This window comes from Heteronotia binoei, chromosome 1 (genome assembly GCF_032191835.1).
Source record: "Heteronotia binoei isolate CCM8104 ecotype False Entrance Well chromosome 1, APGP_CSIRO_Hbin_v1, whole genome shotgun sequence".
Taxonomy (NCBI): domain Eukaryota; kingdom Metazoa; phylum Chordata; class Lepidosauria; order Squamata; family Gekkonidae; genus Heteronotia; species Heteronotia binoei.
The window spans coordinates 271,827,869-271,843,331 of record NC_083223.1 but is presented as its reverse complement, the minus strand read 5'-3'; the positions used below and the strand labels follow the sequence as shown (position 1 = coordinate 271,843,331).

Genomic DNA, 15,463 nt, shown 5'->3' with positions numbered 1-15,463 from the left:
CTCTGTCGGAAGCTTTTCCCACACTCCAGGCATTTATATGGTTTCTCCCCTAAGGGAGTTACATAAGAACATAAGAGAAGCCATGTTGGATCAGGCCAATGGCCCATCAAGTCCAACACTCTGTGTCACACAGTGGCAAAAAAAATTTTTTTTTATATACACATACACTGTGGCTAATAGCCACTGATGGACCTGTGCTCCATATTTTTATCTAAACCCTTCTTGAATGTGGCTATACTTGTGGCCGCCACCACCTCCTGTGGCAGTGAATTCCACATGTTAATCACCCTTTGGGTGAAGAAGTACTTCCTTTTATCCGTTTTAACCTTCCTGCTCAGCAATTTCATGGAATGCCCACGAGTTCTTGTATTGTGAGAAAGGGAGAAAAGTACTTCTTTCTCTACTTTCTCCATCCCATGCATTATCTTGTAAACCTCTATCATGTCACCCCGCAGTCGACGTTTCTCCAAGCTAAAGAGTCCCAAGCGTTTCAACCTTTCTTCATAGGAAAAGTGCTCCAGCCCCTTAATCATTCTAGTCGCCCTTCTCTGAACTTTCTCCAATGCTATAATATCCTTTTTGAGGTGAGGCGACCAGAACTGCACACAGTACTCCAAGTGAGACCGTACCATCGATTTATACAGGGGCATTATGATACTTGCTGATTTGTTTTCAATTCCCTTCCTAATAATTCCCAGCATGGCGTTGGCCTTTTTTATTGCAGACGCACACTGTCTTGACATTTTCAGTGAGTTATCTACCACGACCCCAAGATCTCTCTCTTGGTCCGTCTCTGCCAGTTCACACCCCATCAACTTGTATTTGTAGCTGGGATTCTTGGCCCCAATGTGCATTACTTTACACTTGGCCACATTGAACCGCATCTGCCACGTTGACGCCCACTCACCCAGCCTCAACAGATCCCTTTGGAGTTCCTCACAATCCTCTCTGCTTCTCACCACCCTGAACAATTTAGTGTCATCCGCGAACTTGGCCACTTCACTGCTCACTCCCAACTCTAAATCATTTATGAACAAGTTAAAGAGCATGGGACCCAGTACCGAGCCCTGCGGCACCCCACTGCTTACCGTCCTCCACTGCGAAGACTGCCCATTTATACTGACTCTCTGCTTCCTATTACTCAGCCAGTTTTTGATCCACAAGAGGACCTGTCCTTTTACTCCATGACTCTCAAGTTTTCTAAGGAGCCTTTGATGAGGAACTTTATCAAAAGCTTTTTGGAAGTCAAGGTAAACAACATCTATCGGGTCTCCTTTGTCCACATGTTTGTTCACCCCCTCAAAGAAATGCAACAGGTTAGTGAGGCAAGATCTTCCCTTGCAGAACCCATGCTGAGTCTTCCTCAATAACCCGTGTTCATCAATGTGCCTACTCATTCTGTCCTTTCTTTCATGGGAAGACAGAATGGAACTCTTTCTGGAGCTTTTCCCACCTAGGCCAGGGGCGTCAAACGCATTTGGTACGAGGGTTGGATCTGACATAAATGAGACCTTGTTGGGCCAGGCCATGTCAGGTCGGGCCATGTGTGTTCCTATTTAAGATTAACTGGCAGAGATATAGTCTTATAAAGGACACAAACACAATTCAAGATTTTTTTGTTACAAAATATTTAAGATAAAACATGTTTAAAACATTGGCACTCATTGATCTTAAAAGTGCTTTCTTTGTGTTTCTGCCATGAGATCCAGGAAACTGGGCAAAGGAAGTTCTGGCTCTTTCCTTCTTTCCCCAGGGGACTGGGGGAGGTGGAGTCTCAGCCAATAGAAGGAAATGAGGCTTGGCTCAGTAGCTCTGCTCTGTGATTGAGAGAGCCTGGAAAAACAAGCTCTGCCTCCCCGCCTTGCTCCCCAAGGAAGGAGCCTCAATCAATGGAGAAAATAAACATTTTGCTCCATAGCTCCTGTGTAATTGCGCAAGGCTGGCAAAGCAAACTGTTATGCAGAAGGAAGCAAGATATAGGGAGAAGGAAGCAGATGACAGCCTGATAGGAGCCCTCCAAGGGCCTCATTCGGCTGCCCAGAGAGCATGTTTGACACCCCTTTTCTAGGCATTCATACTTTTTCCCTCTGTGTGAGTTCTTTGATGGGAAGATTGGAACTCACACTTTGATGGGAAGTTAGACTGGAACACTTTGTGAACCTTTCTTAACACTCCAGGCATTTGTATGTTTTCTCCCCTGCATGAATTCTTCTATGGGAAATAAGACTGCCACGCAACCTGAAGCTTTTCTCACACTCCAGGCATGTGTATGGTTTCTCCCCTGTGTGACTTTGTCGATGGGAACTAAGATGGGAAGTCTTCCTGAAGCTTTTCCCAAACTCCAGGCATTTATATGCTTTCTCCCCTGTGTGAGTTTTTTTGATGGGAAGTAAGAATGCAACTCTGACTGAAGCTTTTCCCACACTTTAGGCATTTATAGCGTTTCTCCCCTGTGTGAATTCTTTGATGGGAACTAAGATGGGAACTCTTCCTGAAGCTTTTCCCACACTCCAGGCATGTGTATGGTTTCTCCCCTGTGTGAGTTTTTGTATGGGAGGTAAGAGTGGAACTCTTCCTGAAGCTTTTCCCACACTCCAGGCATGTGTATGGTTTCTCCTCTGTGTGAGTTTTTGAATGGGAGGTAAGAGTGGAACTGTGACTGAAGCTTTTCCCACACTCCAGGCATTTATATGGTTTCTCCCCTGTGTGAATTCTTTGATGGGAAGTAAGGCTGGAACTCTGAGTGAAGCTTTTCCCGCATTCCAGGCATTTATATGGTTTTTCCCCTGTGTGAATTCTTCGATGGGAAGTAAGTCTAGCACACATCCTGAATCTTTCCCCACACTCCAGGCATTTGTATGGTTTCTCCCCTGTGTGAATTCTTCGATGGGAAGTAAGTTTAGCACACAACCTGAAGCTTTTCCCACACTCCAGGCATTTATATGGTTTCTCCCCTGTGTGAATTCTTTGATGGGAAGTAAGTTCAGCACCGAACCTGAAGCTTTTCTCACACTCCAGGCATTTGTATGGTTTCTCACCTGTGTGAGTTTTTCGATGAGAACTAAGATGCGAAATCTGAGTGAAGCTTTTCCCACACTCCAGGCATTTGTATGGTTTCTCCCCTGTGTGAGTTTTTCGATGAGAACTAAGATGGGAACTCTTTCTGAAGCTTTTCCCACACTCCAGGCATTGATATGGTTTCTCCCCTGTGTGAATTCTTCGATGGGAAGTAAGACGGGAACTGTAAGTGAAGCTTTTCCCGCACTCCTGGCATTTATATATTTTCTTTTTGTTAAACACCTTTGGTTGAGTATTAATAACAGATACTTCAGTGTAATTTCCCCTGCTTGCAGTGCACTCTTTCCTGGTGTCTCCTTGACATACGTTTTGCTGTACGGAGTCATCCCTCTGTGTAGGACTGGAATTATTTTTCTCTTTTGGTGGGTGTTTTCCCTCCTCCTTCCTGGGTGCATCCAAATCTTCAAACTTATTTTTTGCATGTGGTTGTACATTCTCTTTCCCCATCAATTGGTGTTCTTCTGCTCCATTCACTGACTGCCACATGTCTCCAGCTGAAAGAAAGGGATACCTGGCATGAGAACATGACACTTTCCACAAGTACCTACTCCAGTAGCACCTAAAGCAGGAATGTCAGTGATGCTGCACACAGGTTGCCTCCAGCCCCTGCAGGGCTTTTATCCTTCCCATACGCAACCTGCTATTCTCACTTCTTTTCCCAGGGCTGCTTTTTCCCAACTCTCTCTCCTACTTCGCGTGAACGAGATTCAAATCCAAGCTTCTGTTCCCTCCATTGGCTGACTGCGGATTCCCTTTTTGGGAGAGGGAGAGAGAGTTGGAAAGATCCCGGAGGCAGAAGAGAGAGCAAATTTGATTCCCGTGGTGTGTCTCCTTGATTACCAGTAACGTTTTATTTTAGGACACTTGAAGCCCTAGTTAGGTTGAGGTTTTCCTGTGAATGCACCCAGAAACAATGCCGCTTTCAGGCCTTGGCGCTCTCCAAACTCAGAGAGAGCTAAGGCCTGAATGCGCCGTCTGTTCTTTCTGAGCACAGAGGGGTCGGCGGAACTTCCCAGACCCCCCAGTGCCCAGAAAGAATGGTGTTTTGTAATCTAGCCTCAGCGCTCTCTGAACTCGGAGAGCAGCGAGGTCTGACTGCGCAGCGCATTCTCTCGGGGCACTGAGGTATTGGAGGAACTCCCCTGACTGCATAGCGCCCAGAAACAATGGCACTTTTCAGGCCTCGGCCCTCTCCGAACTTGGAGCGCCACATGTCCTTTCTGGCTGCTGAGGGATCGGAGGAACTCCCCCGGTCCCTCAGTGTCTAGAAACGGTGTTTCAGTGACCATCGTGATGACGTCACCTCTGGGTGACGTTGTTACGTTGCCTGCGTGCGCAAAATTTTTCCACCATGGGAGTGGGGTGGGTGTGCATCAGGGTTCTGCCTCAGGCAGCAGAACCCCATGCACCGGCCCTATTTTATAGCAACAGACTAAAAATACTGACATAGTAGTGGTTAAGAGGTTAAGTGTGCAGACTCTTATCTGGGAGAACAGAGTTTGGTTCCCCACTCTTCCTCTTGCACCTGCTGGAACGGCCTTGGGTCAGCCATAGCTCTGGCAGAGGTTGTCCTTGAAAGGGCAGCTGCTGTGGAAGTCCTCTCCAGCCCCACCCACCTCACAGGGTGTCTGTTGTGGGGGAGGAAGGTAAAGGAGATTGTGAGCCACTCTGAGTCTCTGATTCAGAGAGAAGGGCGGGGTATAAATCTGCAATTCTTCTGCTTCTTCTTCCTTCGGAACTACAGTTTAATATCTGGAATTTGATGGCTAAGTATTTAAAAGACTTTTATGGTTTCATATATTCCAGCTCAATATGTCTCCCTTTCTCTGCTCCCACCTCCCTGGCTGCCTGCCTTCCCTCCTCCTTTGCTTTTAAAAATTGTTTTGCTGTCATCATCGTCGACTGGGGAAGGCAACGGCAAACCACCCCGCAAAAAGTCTGACGTGAAAACGTTGTGAAAGAAACGTCACCCCTGTGTCGGAAGCGACTGGTGCTTGCACAGGGGAGCTTTCCTTTCCTTTCCCATCATCGTTAGTGCTGAGTGCCTTTTGCCCTGTCTGAAATCAACACTTTATTTCACTCTCCAGTTTAAACAGACGAAGGTGGGGTGGGGGGGAAATAAACCTAACAGGACACTTTGCAATCTTTCTTAGTAGCAAGGAAGAAGAGTCCAGTGGCACCTAACAACATTTGTGAAGGCCATGAGCTTTGGAGAGCCCCTGCTCACTCCTTTAGAAATAGCCGCGAGTCCCTTTTTTTTTATTTCAGATGCCAAAGGACAATAGCATGGATGAAACAAGTGGCAACACAGTAAGCAGGGGTGGCCAACGGTAACTCTCCAGATGTTTTTTGCCTACAACTCCCATCAGCCCCAGCCATTGGCCATGGTGGCTGGGGCTGATGGAAGTTGTAGGCAAAAAACATCTAGAGAGCTACCGTTGGCCACTTCTGCAATATGGAACTGAAGAAAAGGGCAAACAGCTGTGTATGCAGAAAAATAAACAAAATACATTTTTTTTAGTGTCTGTGTCAACTTCTCTATTATATATACAGATACCACATCACACAGTAGAAAATAATTTCATTCTCAAGGAAAGGTTCCACCGCAAGAAGAAGACAGTCCGCCCTCACTGAGGACATCCAAGTTCATATACAAAAGGTCATATGGGACACACAGTCTCATGTAAAATTCTGCCAGGATTTCTGCGTTGAATCCTGTAGTCCCCTGAAGAGATCTGCCTCCAAAGGGAAAGGCTCTCTTTACGTGTCAGTCGACTCAGGACCACGTTTCGCGTAACAATGCTTTTTCTAGAGTCCATCTGTTCCATAAAGCACAACGCTCCTTATTAAAAAGCAGTATCGAGCAAAAATCTTCTGTATGAAGCAAAATTGTCAGAACGAAGCAAACATTTTCAGTATCATGCAGCAAAATTTTTTACAGCAGACTAAAATTTTACATGAGACTCTTGCAGTGGAAACTTCCCTTGCGAATGAGATCATTTTCTACGCTGTGATGTGGTGTCTGCATATATAACAGAGAAACTGACACAGAGACTAAAGATTTTGGATTTTATTTTTTCTGCATACACCGTTGTTGGCTCTTTTCTTCTGAATGGACAAAAGCAGGTCTTGGTAATGAGACAGGGAACCTCGGGGTCAATTCAATCCTTCCTTATCGGGTGCCATTCGGCAGTCTCTTTCTTCATCTCCCTGTGAAATCCCTTTTTAACAGAAATTATACTCTTGAGTCAGAAACTGAATGTCTTGGAAGCTTAAATGTTCCCCCCACTTGTTTTTTTTGGCCACTCTGTGTGACAGAGTGCTGGACTGGACTGGATGGGCCTGGACTGGACGGGCCTGATCCAACATGACTTCTGTTCTGTTCTTATGTGACACAGAGTGTTGGACTGGATGGCCATTGGCGTGATCCAACATGGCTTCTCTTATGTTCTTATCAACGTCACAAAAATTCACCAGCCGTTCCAAGGGAGCCCAGGCAATGCACAGTCCAAGGACAGATCTCTTCAACCCCTACCTGCCAATTCTGCCTCTTCATCACACCCCACGAGAAACAGCCCTTCCTCTTCTTCCAGCTGGGATATCAGGTCAGGTTTGGCCATCAGAGGTCCTGTTTATAAGGGAGGGAAAACACACACACACAAAATTGCGCCTCTTCTGTATGCCCATCAATTCAACCATTCCGTCCAATGGACTGCCCCTCCAGAAACACCCGACAGGCAAGTAACAGGGTTGGGATGGAGTACCGTATGGTGTCAAGACTCATCCCTCTCTCATTTACGGTGGCTCAGTGGTAGAGCATCTGCTTGGGAAGCAGAAGGTCCCAGGTTCAATCCCTGGCATCTCCAAAAAAGGGTCCAGGCAAATAGGTGTGGAAAACCTTAGCTTGAGACCCTGGAGAGCCGCTGCCAGTCTGAGAAGACAATACTGACTTTGATGGACCAAGGGTCTGATTCAGTAGAAGGCAGCTTCATATGTTCTTCATATGTTCATATATGTTCAATTTTTAGATTTATACCCTGCCCCGTCCCGCAAGGGGGCTCAGGGCGGCTTACAGCAATAAAACAACCGTGTTAAAAGAATATCGTAAAAACAGGCATTGCAAAACAGGAGCAGGGCAGCAAACAGTCTTACAGACAGAGGCGGTAAACAGCAAGCGGCTGATGGCTAGAAGCATAACGTAACACCGTAATGGTGAAATGCTGGGGAAGGGATGACTTTCAAAGGACGCCCGCTGGATTAATTAAAAGCCTGGTGGAAGAGCTCTGTCTTACAGAGCCTGCAAAACCTTGATAAGTCCCACAGAGACCAGACCTCCAGAGGGAGTTCATTCCACCAGGCAGGGGCCCGGACCAAAAAGGCCCTGCACACACGTCCACACAACTAGCCTCTTGGGACCTCAGCCTCTGCATGCACAGACTGCAGAGGAGGGGGGGGTGCAGCATTTTCCCACAGAGTAGCAATAGCATTCTTTTAAAAGAGTTGTCCTCCCGGAGACAAGACAGACAGGAATATATAAAAGGCAGCTGGCACTCAAAACACTTTTAAAAAAATATCCACTCAGGTCATTCCGAATTCAACCATTCCTAAAATCTGAAAGGATTAAGTTGCCCAATTATGTCTCATTCATGGCCAGCCCACAAGAGAATTGCGGGGCTGTGGAGGATTGGCTACATCAGAGGGGTGTGGCCTAATATGCAAAGGAGCTGCTGCTAGAATTCCACCCCTGGTGACTGAGGCCCTAGGCAACCAGAGGCCTGCTGACATTACACTAGCAGTTCTGGGCCTGGCTGAGATGGAAAGGCTGGATGAGAACTGAAATGACAGCCGAGTTCCTTCCACAGCCTCATCTCAGCCCAGGCCCAGCCTGGAGGGAACCCCCTGCTTAAATTGCCCCCCATTTCAAGCCCAGGACTCCCTCGGCACCTCTTCCGATGTCCACTCAGGAGGTTCAGGCTCAGAAGTGCCAGGCAGGAGCTCCCTCTCTGCAAGGAGAGCACAGAACCCTCCCCACACCAGAGGGAGGAGAGCGGAGGGGGGCAGAGACCAGCTGTTGGGACCAGGGCAGACAGCCTGACCACCTTCTTCCACCCTAAGGAACACCTCACAGCCACTCCTCACGGAAAGAAGAAGAAAAGGCTCCTCACCCAGAGAGGCCACGTTCCCATAATTCTCCAGCATGACTTCCTTGTACAGAGCTCTCTGGGCTGGGCGCAGCAGGCTCCACTCCCCCGGGGTGAAGATCACGGCCACCTCTTCGAAGGACACCCCCGCCTGCAAGAAGGAGAAGGAGGCATTTTTTACCTCACCGGAAAGCTGGTCCGGAGGGGGGAAGCCAAAAACAGAGAGAGTCGATTCACAGTGGAAGAGCAGCACGAAGAGGTGATGAGAAGAGCCCCATGGGGACACCTCCCCCCGCATCAGCCCCCCTTGGGGGCATCTTGGAACCAGAGGGGCTGTCCTCAGTTGTATTGGGCTAGCAGCCTTGTGAGAAAGAGCCCAGAGAAGTCCATAGGAGAAAGGACCAAATAGGTTTCTGTGGGAAATTCAGAATCGATACAGAGACTTTTGGAGTTGGGCCCAATCAAAAGTACTGTTCTAATTCTGTTGCTTCTCAGTTTATTTCGAGATACAGAGATACACACAGAATCATCTACTGAATTATAGACAAGATCAAACCCACCCAGTCACCAAAAAAACACAAAACCCTGAAGAAACCCAGGTTACTAACAGTAGTCAAGTAACACAAACCAGCATATACAAACCAGTAACACAAACCAGCATACATTGCTCATCTGTGTTCATCTCACTTCACAGTGAGATGTAGTGGTTAAGTGTGTGGACTCTTAATGGGAGAACTGGGTTTGATTCCCCGCTCCTCCACATACAGCTGCTAGAATGGCCTTGGATTAGCCATAGCTATCACAGGAGTTATCCTTGAAAGGGCAGCTGCTCTGTGGGCCCTCTCAGCCCCACCAACCTCACAGGGTGTCTGTTGTGGGGGGAGAAGACATAGGAGATTGTAAGCCGCTCTGAGTCTCTGATTCAGAGAGAAGGGCGGGGTATAAATCTGCAGTCGTCGTCATCTGGACCAAAATTTCCATGTGAAAAATAACCCAGAAAAGGGGACCACTTTACTAAAATATTAGGCCTCTGTTTTAAAGACCTCCTACCATCCAAATTAGAAGTGATTTTACCTAAAAGAAAGTACTCCCAACCAATGTTCCCTCTACGCTGCAGAGACTTGTCAGCAAAAATTCTACTTTGTGAGCTACTGGCTGTAAAGTTGTGAGTTGCTTCATAAATGATTGTCTTCTGGGGTCATCTTTCCTGAGCTGAGGCAAAAATCTGTGAGCTGGAGGCTAAAAATCCATGAGCTACCTTACGCTAACTCAGCTTAGAGGAAACACCGCTCCCGACATTTATTCAACCAAACGTCTATGGAAGGGCATGTCTTTAATTGCCAAAGCAAGGCTATAGCGAACTTAGCCCCGTTAAGCTGCAGAGAAATTAACTCCTCCTTTAAAACAGGAATCTCAAAATTATCCCAAACGTTTAAGAGACAGATTTTAGCAGATAAGGGAATCCTGACATTTGTAATATAATCAATAAAAACCCATTCTAGACAGGGGGTGACTGATTTTCTGCCTTCCCAGCAAAGAACACTAGAATTCCCGCTCCTCTGAGTGTCACAACGGAGAAGGAAGTATCCCTACTGTCTGCCACATCTCCACAGTGATCCTGGGTGCTTGCAGGGGAGGGGGGGCAACAGTGGGAGGGCTTCTCGTGTCCTGGTCCCACTGGTAGACCTCCTGATGGCCCCTGGGTTTTGGCCACTGTGTGACACAGAGTGTTGGACTGGATGGGCCACTGGCTTGATCCAACATGGCTTCTCTTATGTTCTCCCCTCATACCTGAGGTGGCTTCATGGCAGCCCTTTTTCCTTCAGCACACACAGGAAATGGTGGAGGAGGCATCAAAGGAGGCTTTTCTTGCCTGCCTGGAAGGGAGAGAGAGAGAAAGAAAGAAAGAAAGAAAGAAAGAAAGAAAGAAAGAAAGAAAGAAAGAAAGAAAGAAAGAAAGAAAGAAAGAAAGAAAGAAAGAAAGAAAGAAAGAAAGAAAGAAAGAAAGAAAGAAAGAAAGAAAGAGGGTGGAAATCCATTTTTGCTTCTCACACATTGTCCGTGCCTCTTGGAGCTTTTTTTGGCCACTGTGTGACACAGAGTGTTGGACTGGATGGGCCACTGGCCTGATCCAACATGGCTTCTCTTATGTTCTAACCTTTCTCCGGTCTGGATTCAGGGCACCATTCAAGATACTGGATTTGATCTCTCAGGAGTGTTTGGTCCCCCAATCTCTCCCCTCAACCCGCCATTGGGGGGGGGGGGATCTTACCTTCCTTATTCATCCATCTCCCTCCTCCCCTAGAAAGGCTTCCTCGCAAACTCTATCAACCCCTTTCTGGGAGATGAGTCCCCTTCCCTGCCTTTTTCCCATCTGAGGGAGGCCATGACACTCCTGCCTGCCCTCCCCCACCCCGCCCCCCGTTTTTAGGGGAGTGTGTTGGGAATGGTGTGAGGGAACCCTAAAGGGATGGGATGGAGAGCCTGAATGGAGATGGAAGGTGACAGATGCCAGCTTAGAATTAATTTCTCCCCGCATACAGAAAACTAGCCCCTCAAGGAGTAAGATTTTGAATTCTCCCTGGGTTGACCAGAATGCTTTTTGTAGCAGGGAGCTTTCAGCAGAGGGGAGCCTCCCAAAAACGTTCCTCCGCCTGCCGTCTCATGGGAACCTACTCTGAATCGACGCATGGAAAAAGCAGGAGAAAATTTTAAGCACAAAATAATTCTGTCCAACCCATCATCTTGTCCCACTGCGACAGGGTTTCCCTGCTTTTTGCAAACTCTCTGCAGAGTGGGCTGTTCCAGTGTGTTAAAAGCCATCAGTTCTATATGAATATATCTGTACAGCCAGAGAGTCTTGTGGCTACACAGATACACCAGTCAGCTTGCAAATTAAAAGAAAAACAAAACTGACTTAGGGAGTGACGGTGGCTCAGTGGTAGAGCATCTGCTTGGGAAGCAGAAGGCCCCAGGTTCAATCCCTGGCATCTCCAAAAAAGGCTCCAAGCAAATAGGTGTGAAAAACCTCAGCTTGAGACCCTGGAGAGCAGCTGCCAGTCTGAGAAGACAATACTGACTTTGATGGACCAAGTGTCTGATTCAGTATAAAGCAGCTTCATATGTTCATATATATGTTCATATATGACTCACACACCTCGGACCCCGGGAAGGAAAAGCTGCTGCTGTTAGGGGGTTTGAAACGGCAGCCATCCTGCCTTTCTTGCCATATTCAACTTCACCCCAAAGCTGCTTTGGGCAAGATGGCAGAAAAGCCAAGGGAAACCCCGGCAGATACCCAAGTGCTGCAGGTGCTGTGGGGAAGTGGGAACAATGAACTCCCCGAAGCATCCAAGCCACAGCAAATCACCTGTGGGGAGGAGAGCTCACCCTCCTGCTCATCCCCCACCGCCTTCCTAAAATGTGCTTCCGGAAGCCACTTGCACTTCCTCCAACCCCTCAAAGTGCCGCATTCGGATCCTGCGCTCCAGTCGGCTGCAGGGACCACGTGGCTCCGCGCAAAGGGGAGAAGCGGCTCTCCTGGGACAGGAGTGTGTGTGTGTGTGGGGGGGGGCTTCTCCCCAGGGAGGCAAGGAAGAAATGGGGGGGCTCTCTTTCAGCCCCTGCTGCACCCCCTCCCCTCCTCTCCCTCTGCTTTGGGTCTTGCATTGCAGCCCCCAACCCTCTTTCCCCCCCTCCACCCAAAGCCTCTCGGAGCTCACCTGATCCCTTCCCAGCCGGTGGAGCAGAAGCCCGACGGGGTTTAAAGGGGCTCCAAGGCAAGGGGCGGAAGAGGAAATGGCTCCGCCCCCCCCAGTCCCCAACATTGACCTCTCTAGGACTGCGGCTCTCTCTCTCTTTAACCCTTAGAGATGGGGCTCTTTTTGCAACAGGAGAAGGGAAAGGGGGCGGGAGGTAGAAATTCCTGTCTAAGGTGGCGCCCAGTTCCTCCCTGAAAATTGGGACACCCCCCCCCCCCCCCAAAGAAAAGGTGCTTCAGTCCACGCTGGTGACTAGATTTCACTAGTCCAATTCAAGAAATATCTGGGGACTTTGGGGGTGGAGGCAGAAGAGTGGGGGTGGAGTCAGGAGACTTTGGGGGTGGGGCCAGGATAGGGGTGCCAAGTCCAATTCAAGAAATATCTGGGGACTCTGGGGGTGGAGCCAGAAGAGTGGGGGTGGAGCCAGGAGACTTTGGGGGGGGCCAGGATAGGGTTGCCAAGTCCAATTCAAGAAATATCTGGGGACTCTGGGGGTGGAGCCAGAAGAGTGGGGGTGGAGCCAGGAGACTTTGGGGGGGGGGCAGGATAGGGTTGCCAAGTCCAATTCAAGAAATATCTGGGGACTTTGGGGGTGGAGCCAGGAGACTCTGGGGGTGGGGCCAGGATAGGGCTGCCAAATCCAATTCAAGAAATATCTGGGGACTTTGGGGGTGGAGCCAGGAGCAAGGCTGTGACAAGCATGACTGAACTCCAAAGGGAGATGTGGCCATCACATTTAAAGCGACAAAGCAGGAGTCAAGTGGCACCTTTAAGACCAACCAATTTTTATTTATTTCTGGTTGGTCTTAAGACTTCTGATTGGCCTTAAAGGTTCCACTTGACTCCTGCTTTGTTCAACTGCTTCAGACCAACAAGGCTGCCCACTTGGATCTATCAATTTAAAGGGATAGCGCACCTTTTATAGCCAGTCTGGTGTAGCGGTTAAGTGCGTGGACTCTTATCTGGGAGAACCGGGAGCTGCTGGAATGGCCTTGGGTCAGCCATAGCTCTGGCAGCGGTTGTCCTTGAAAGGGCAGCTGCTGTGAGAGCCCTCTCAGCCCCACCCCCCTCACAGGGTGTCTGTTGTGGGGGAGGAAGGTAAAGGAGATTGTGAGCCGCTCTGAGACTCTGATTCAGAGAGAAGGGCGGGGTATAAATCTGTAGTGTTCTTCCCTCCATTGGAAATAATGAAAACTAGGGGCACCTTCTTTGAGGGCTCATAGAATTGGACCCCCTGGTCCAATCCCTTTGAAACTTGGAGAGCCTCTTGGGGAGAAGCACTCGATGCGATGCTGCAAATTCAGTGCCTCTAACTCAAACAACAGCCCCCCAAGCCCCAAATACCCGCAGTTCAATTATCCATTAAACCCTATGGGATTCGGTCTCCATAGGGAATAATGGAGTGCCCAGCAGACATTTCCCCTCCCCCACCCTGCTTTCTGATGATCCTGATGCGGAGGGGGGAGGGCCTCCAAACCGGGGGATCCCCTGCCCCCACCTGGGGATTGGCAACCCTACTGGTGACTGATACCCCACAGAATCTCTCAGCATTTCAGCCGTTCCAGGGAGCCAGAAGGGAAAATGCAGGCAGAGCAGGAGAGAGAAAAAGGCAAATAAGTGAAAGACATTCTGATCTCTCCCAGCAAAGGGACAGAGAGAGAATCATGCCAGGGTGGGGTGGGGGGTGTCCTTCTCTGGAAACAGATTTGGAGCAGCCTCCAGGTGGACTCGGGATCCGTGTGGGGGGGGGGGGGGAGGGGAGGGGAAGAAATCAGATCATCTCCAGACCACAGAGCTCCCTTTCCCTGGAGAAAAGGGATGCTTTGGAGGGTGAACTCTGTGGCCTTGTGTCCCACTGAGGTTTCTGTCCCCCTCGGCGTCACCCCCAAACTTCCAGGAATTTCCCAACCTGGATCTGGCACCCCACACCCACCCCCCTTTGGGGGCCAGGGAGGAACTGGCAGCCCTATTTGTGGAGCCTGGGAGGGGACAGGACTCTGCTTTCAATGTGGTTAGCATAGGTAGAAACCAATCTCCCCAGCTGCTGGAATGACCCTAGTTCAGCCATAGCTCTCGCAGCAGTTGTCCTTGAAAGCGCAGCTTCTAGGAGAGCTCTCTCAGGCCCACCCACCTCACAATGTTCCCTCTAAACTGCAGTCTTGTGAGCAAAAATTCCACTATGTGAGCTACTGGTATTAAAGTTGTGAGCTCCTGCATAAATTGTGCTCTGGGACCATTTTTCCTGAGCTAAGACAAAAACATGTCAGCTGGAGGCTACAAATCTGTGAGCTAGCTCATGCTAACTCAGCTTAGGGGGAACACGGCTCACAGTGTCTGTTTTGGGGGCAGGGAGGTAAAGGAGATTGTGACCGCTCTGAGACTCTAGATACAGAGTGTAGGGTGGGATATAAATCCAATATCATCACCATCTTCTTCCTGGGGATCCCATTGTCCCGAGGGTTGTGTAATTTGTAATTCAGCAACTTTCCTTTCCACTCAGTTCCTGAAGTCCCTTTGCAACAAAACACCTATTCTGAGTCTCACACTGAATGTCCTGGAAGGTCAAAGTGTTCTCCTTCAGGTTTCTCAGTCTTGTGATTCTTGATATCGGATTTCTGTCAATTTGTCCTTCAGTGTAGGGATTTCGTTATCCTTGTATATTTATATGTGCATGTGAGTGTACCTGGAAGTCATGGCGACCTCTGACCCCCTATTTGGGGGGCAGGAGAATATTGAGGGAGCTGGCTGAATAGAGCCCGCCCCCACCTCCCAGTATTCCAGGGTGGTCTCCTATCCAAGAACTTAACAGACTCGACACTGCTTAGCTTCTGAGATCTGACGACATCGGCTTCCCAGGTCAGGAACTTTGGCATAGGTTTTGACCTGCTTGCCCAGTGCAGAGAACAGAAAGGCCCGGATAGAATTCAATGGCAATTATAGAATTAGAAGGTGAGCATGTGAACGAGCCTCAGATAGTGTAGCTGATGTTGTTAGGTTTAGCGATTGTACTATCTGGCTGTATGCGGCAGCAAAGCTGGCATCTGGGTTTACTGCTAGCTCAGCAGTCTTACAAGCATGGGCAGCTTCAAGACTGGAGAAACATCTGGAGCAGAGGTCCATCAGTGGCTATTAGCCAGAAGGTATAGATGGAACACTCTGTCTGGGACAAGTGATGCTGTGTTCTTGGTGCTTGGGGGGCAACAGTGGGAAGGCTTCTAGTGTCCTGGTCCCGCTGATGGACCTCCTGATGGGAACTGCTTTGTTTTGGTTTTTTGGCCACTGTGTGACACTGCGTGTTGGACTGGATGGGCCTATGGCCTGATACAACATGGTTTCTCTTATGTTCTTAGATCTCGTGTCAATAGAATAAACAGAGAGCTTCTTACGAGATAATGATTTTATTGAAAAGAAAGCAATGCTCTTTGCGTTGGGCTAGAAACAGATGAACAGGTGAAAGCTAATCATACAACTACAGAAAAAAGC

General features: G+C 48.8%; 1 protein-coding gene across 1 annotated transcript in view; it reads right to left on the bottom strand.

Annotated features, from left to right (window-relative positions):
- Positions 1-8,517, bottom strand: part of LOC132583598 (zinc finger protein 91-like) — a 38,232-nt gene extending 29,715 nt beyond the window's left edge. The window contains 3 exon segments of the mRNA XM_060255251.1: positions 2,392-3,572; positions 6,614-6,706; positions 8,406-8,517. Of these exon segments, the coding sequence (XP_060111234.1) occupies positions 2,392-3,572; positions 6,614-6,706; positions 8,406-8,517 (1,386 nt within the window).
- Between the last annotated feature and the right edge of the window lie 6,946 nt (positions 8,518-15,463).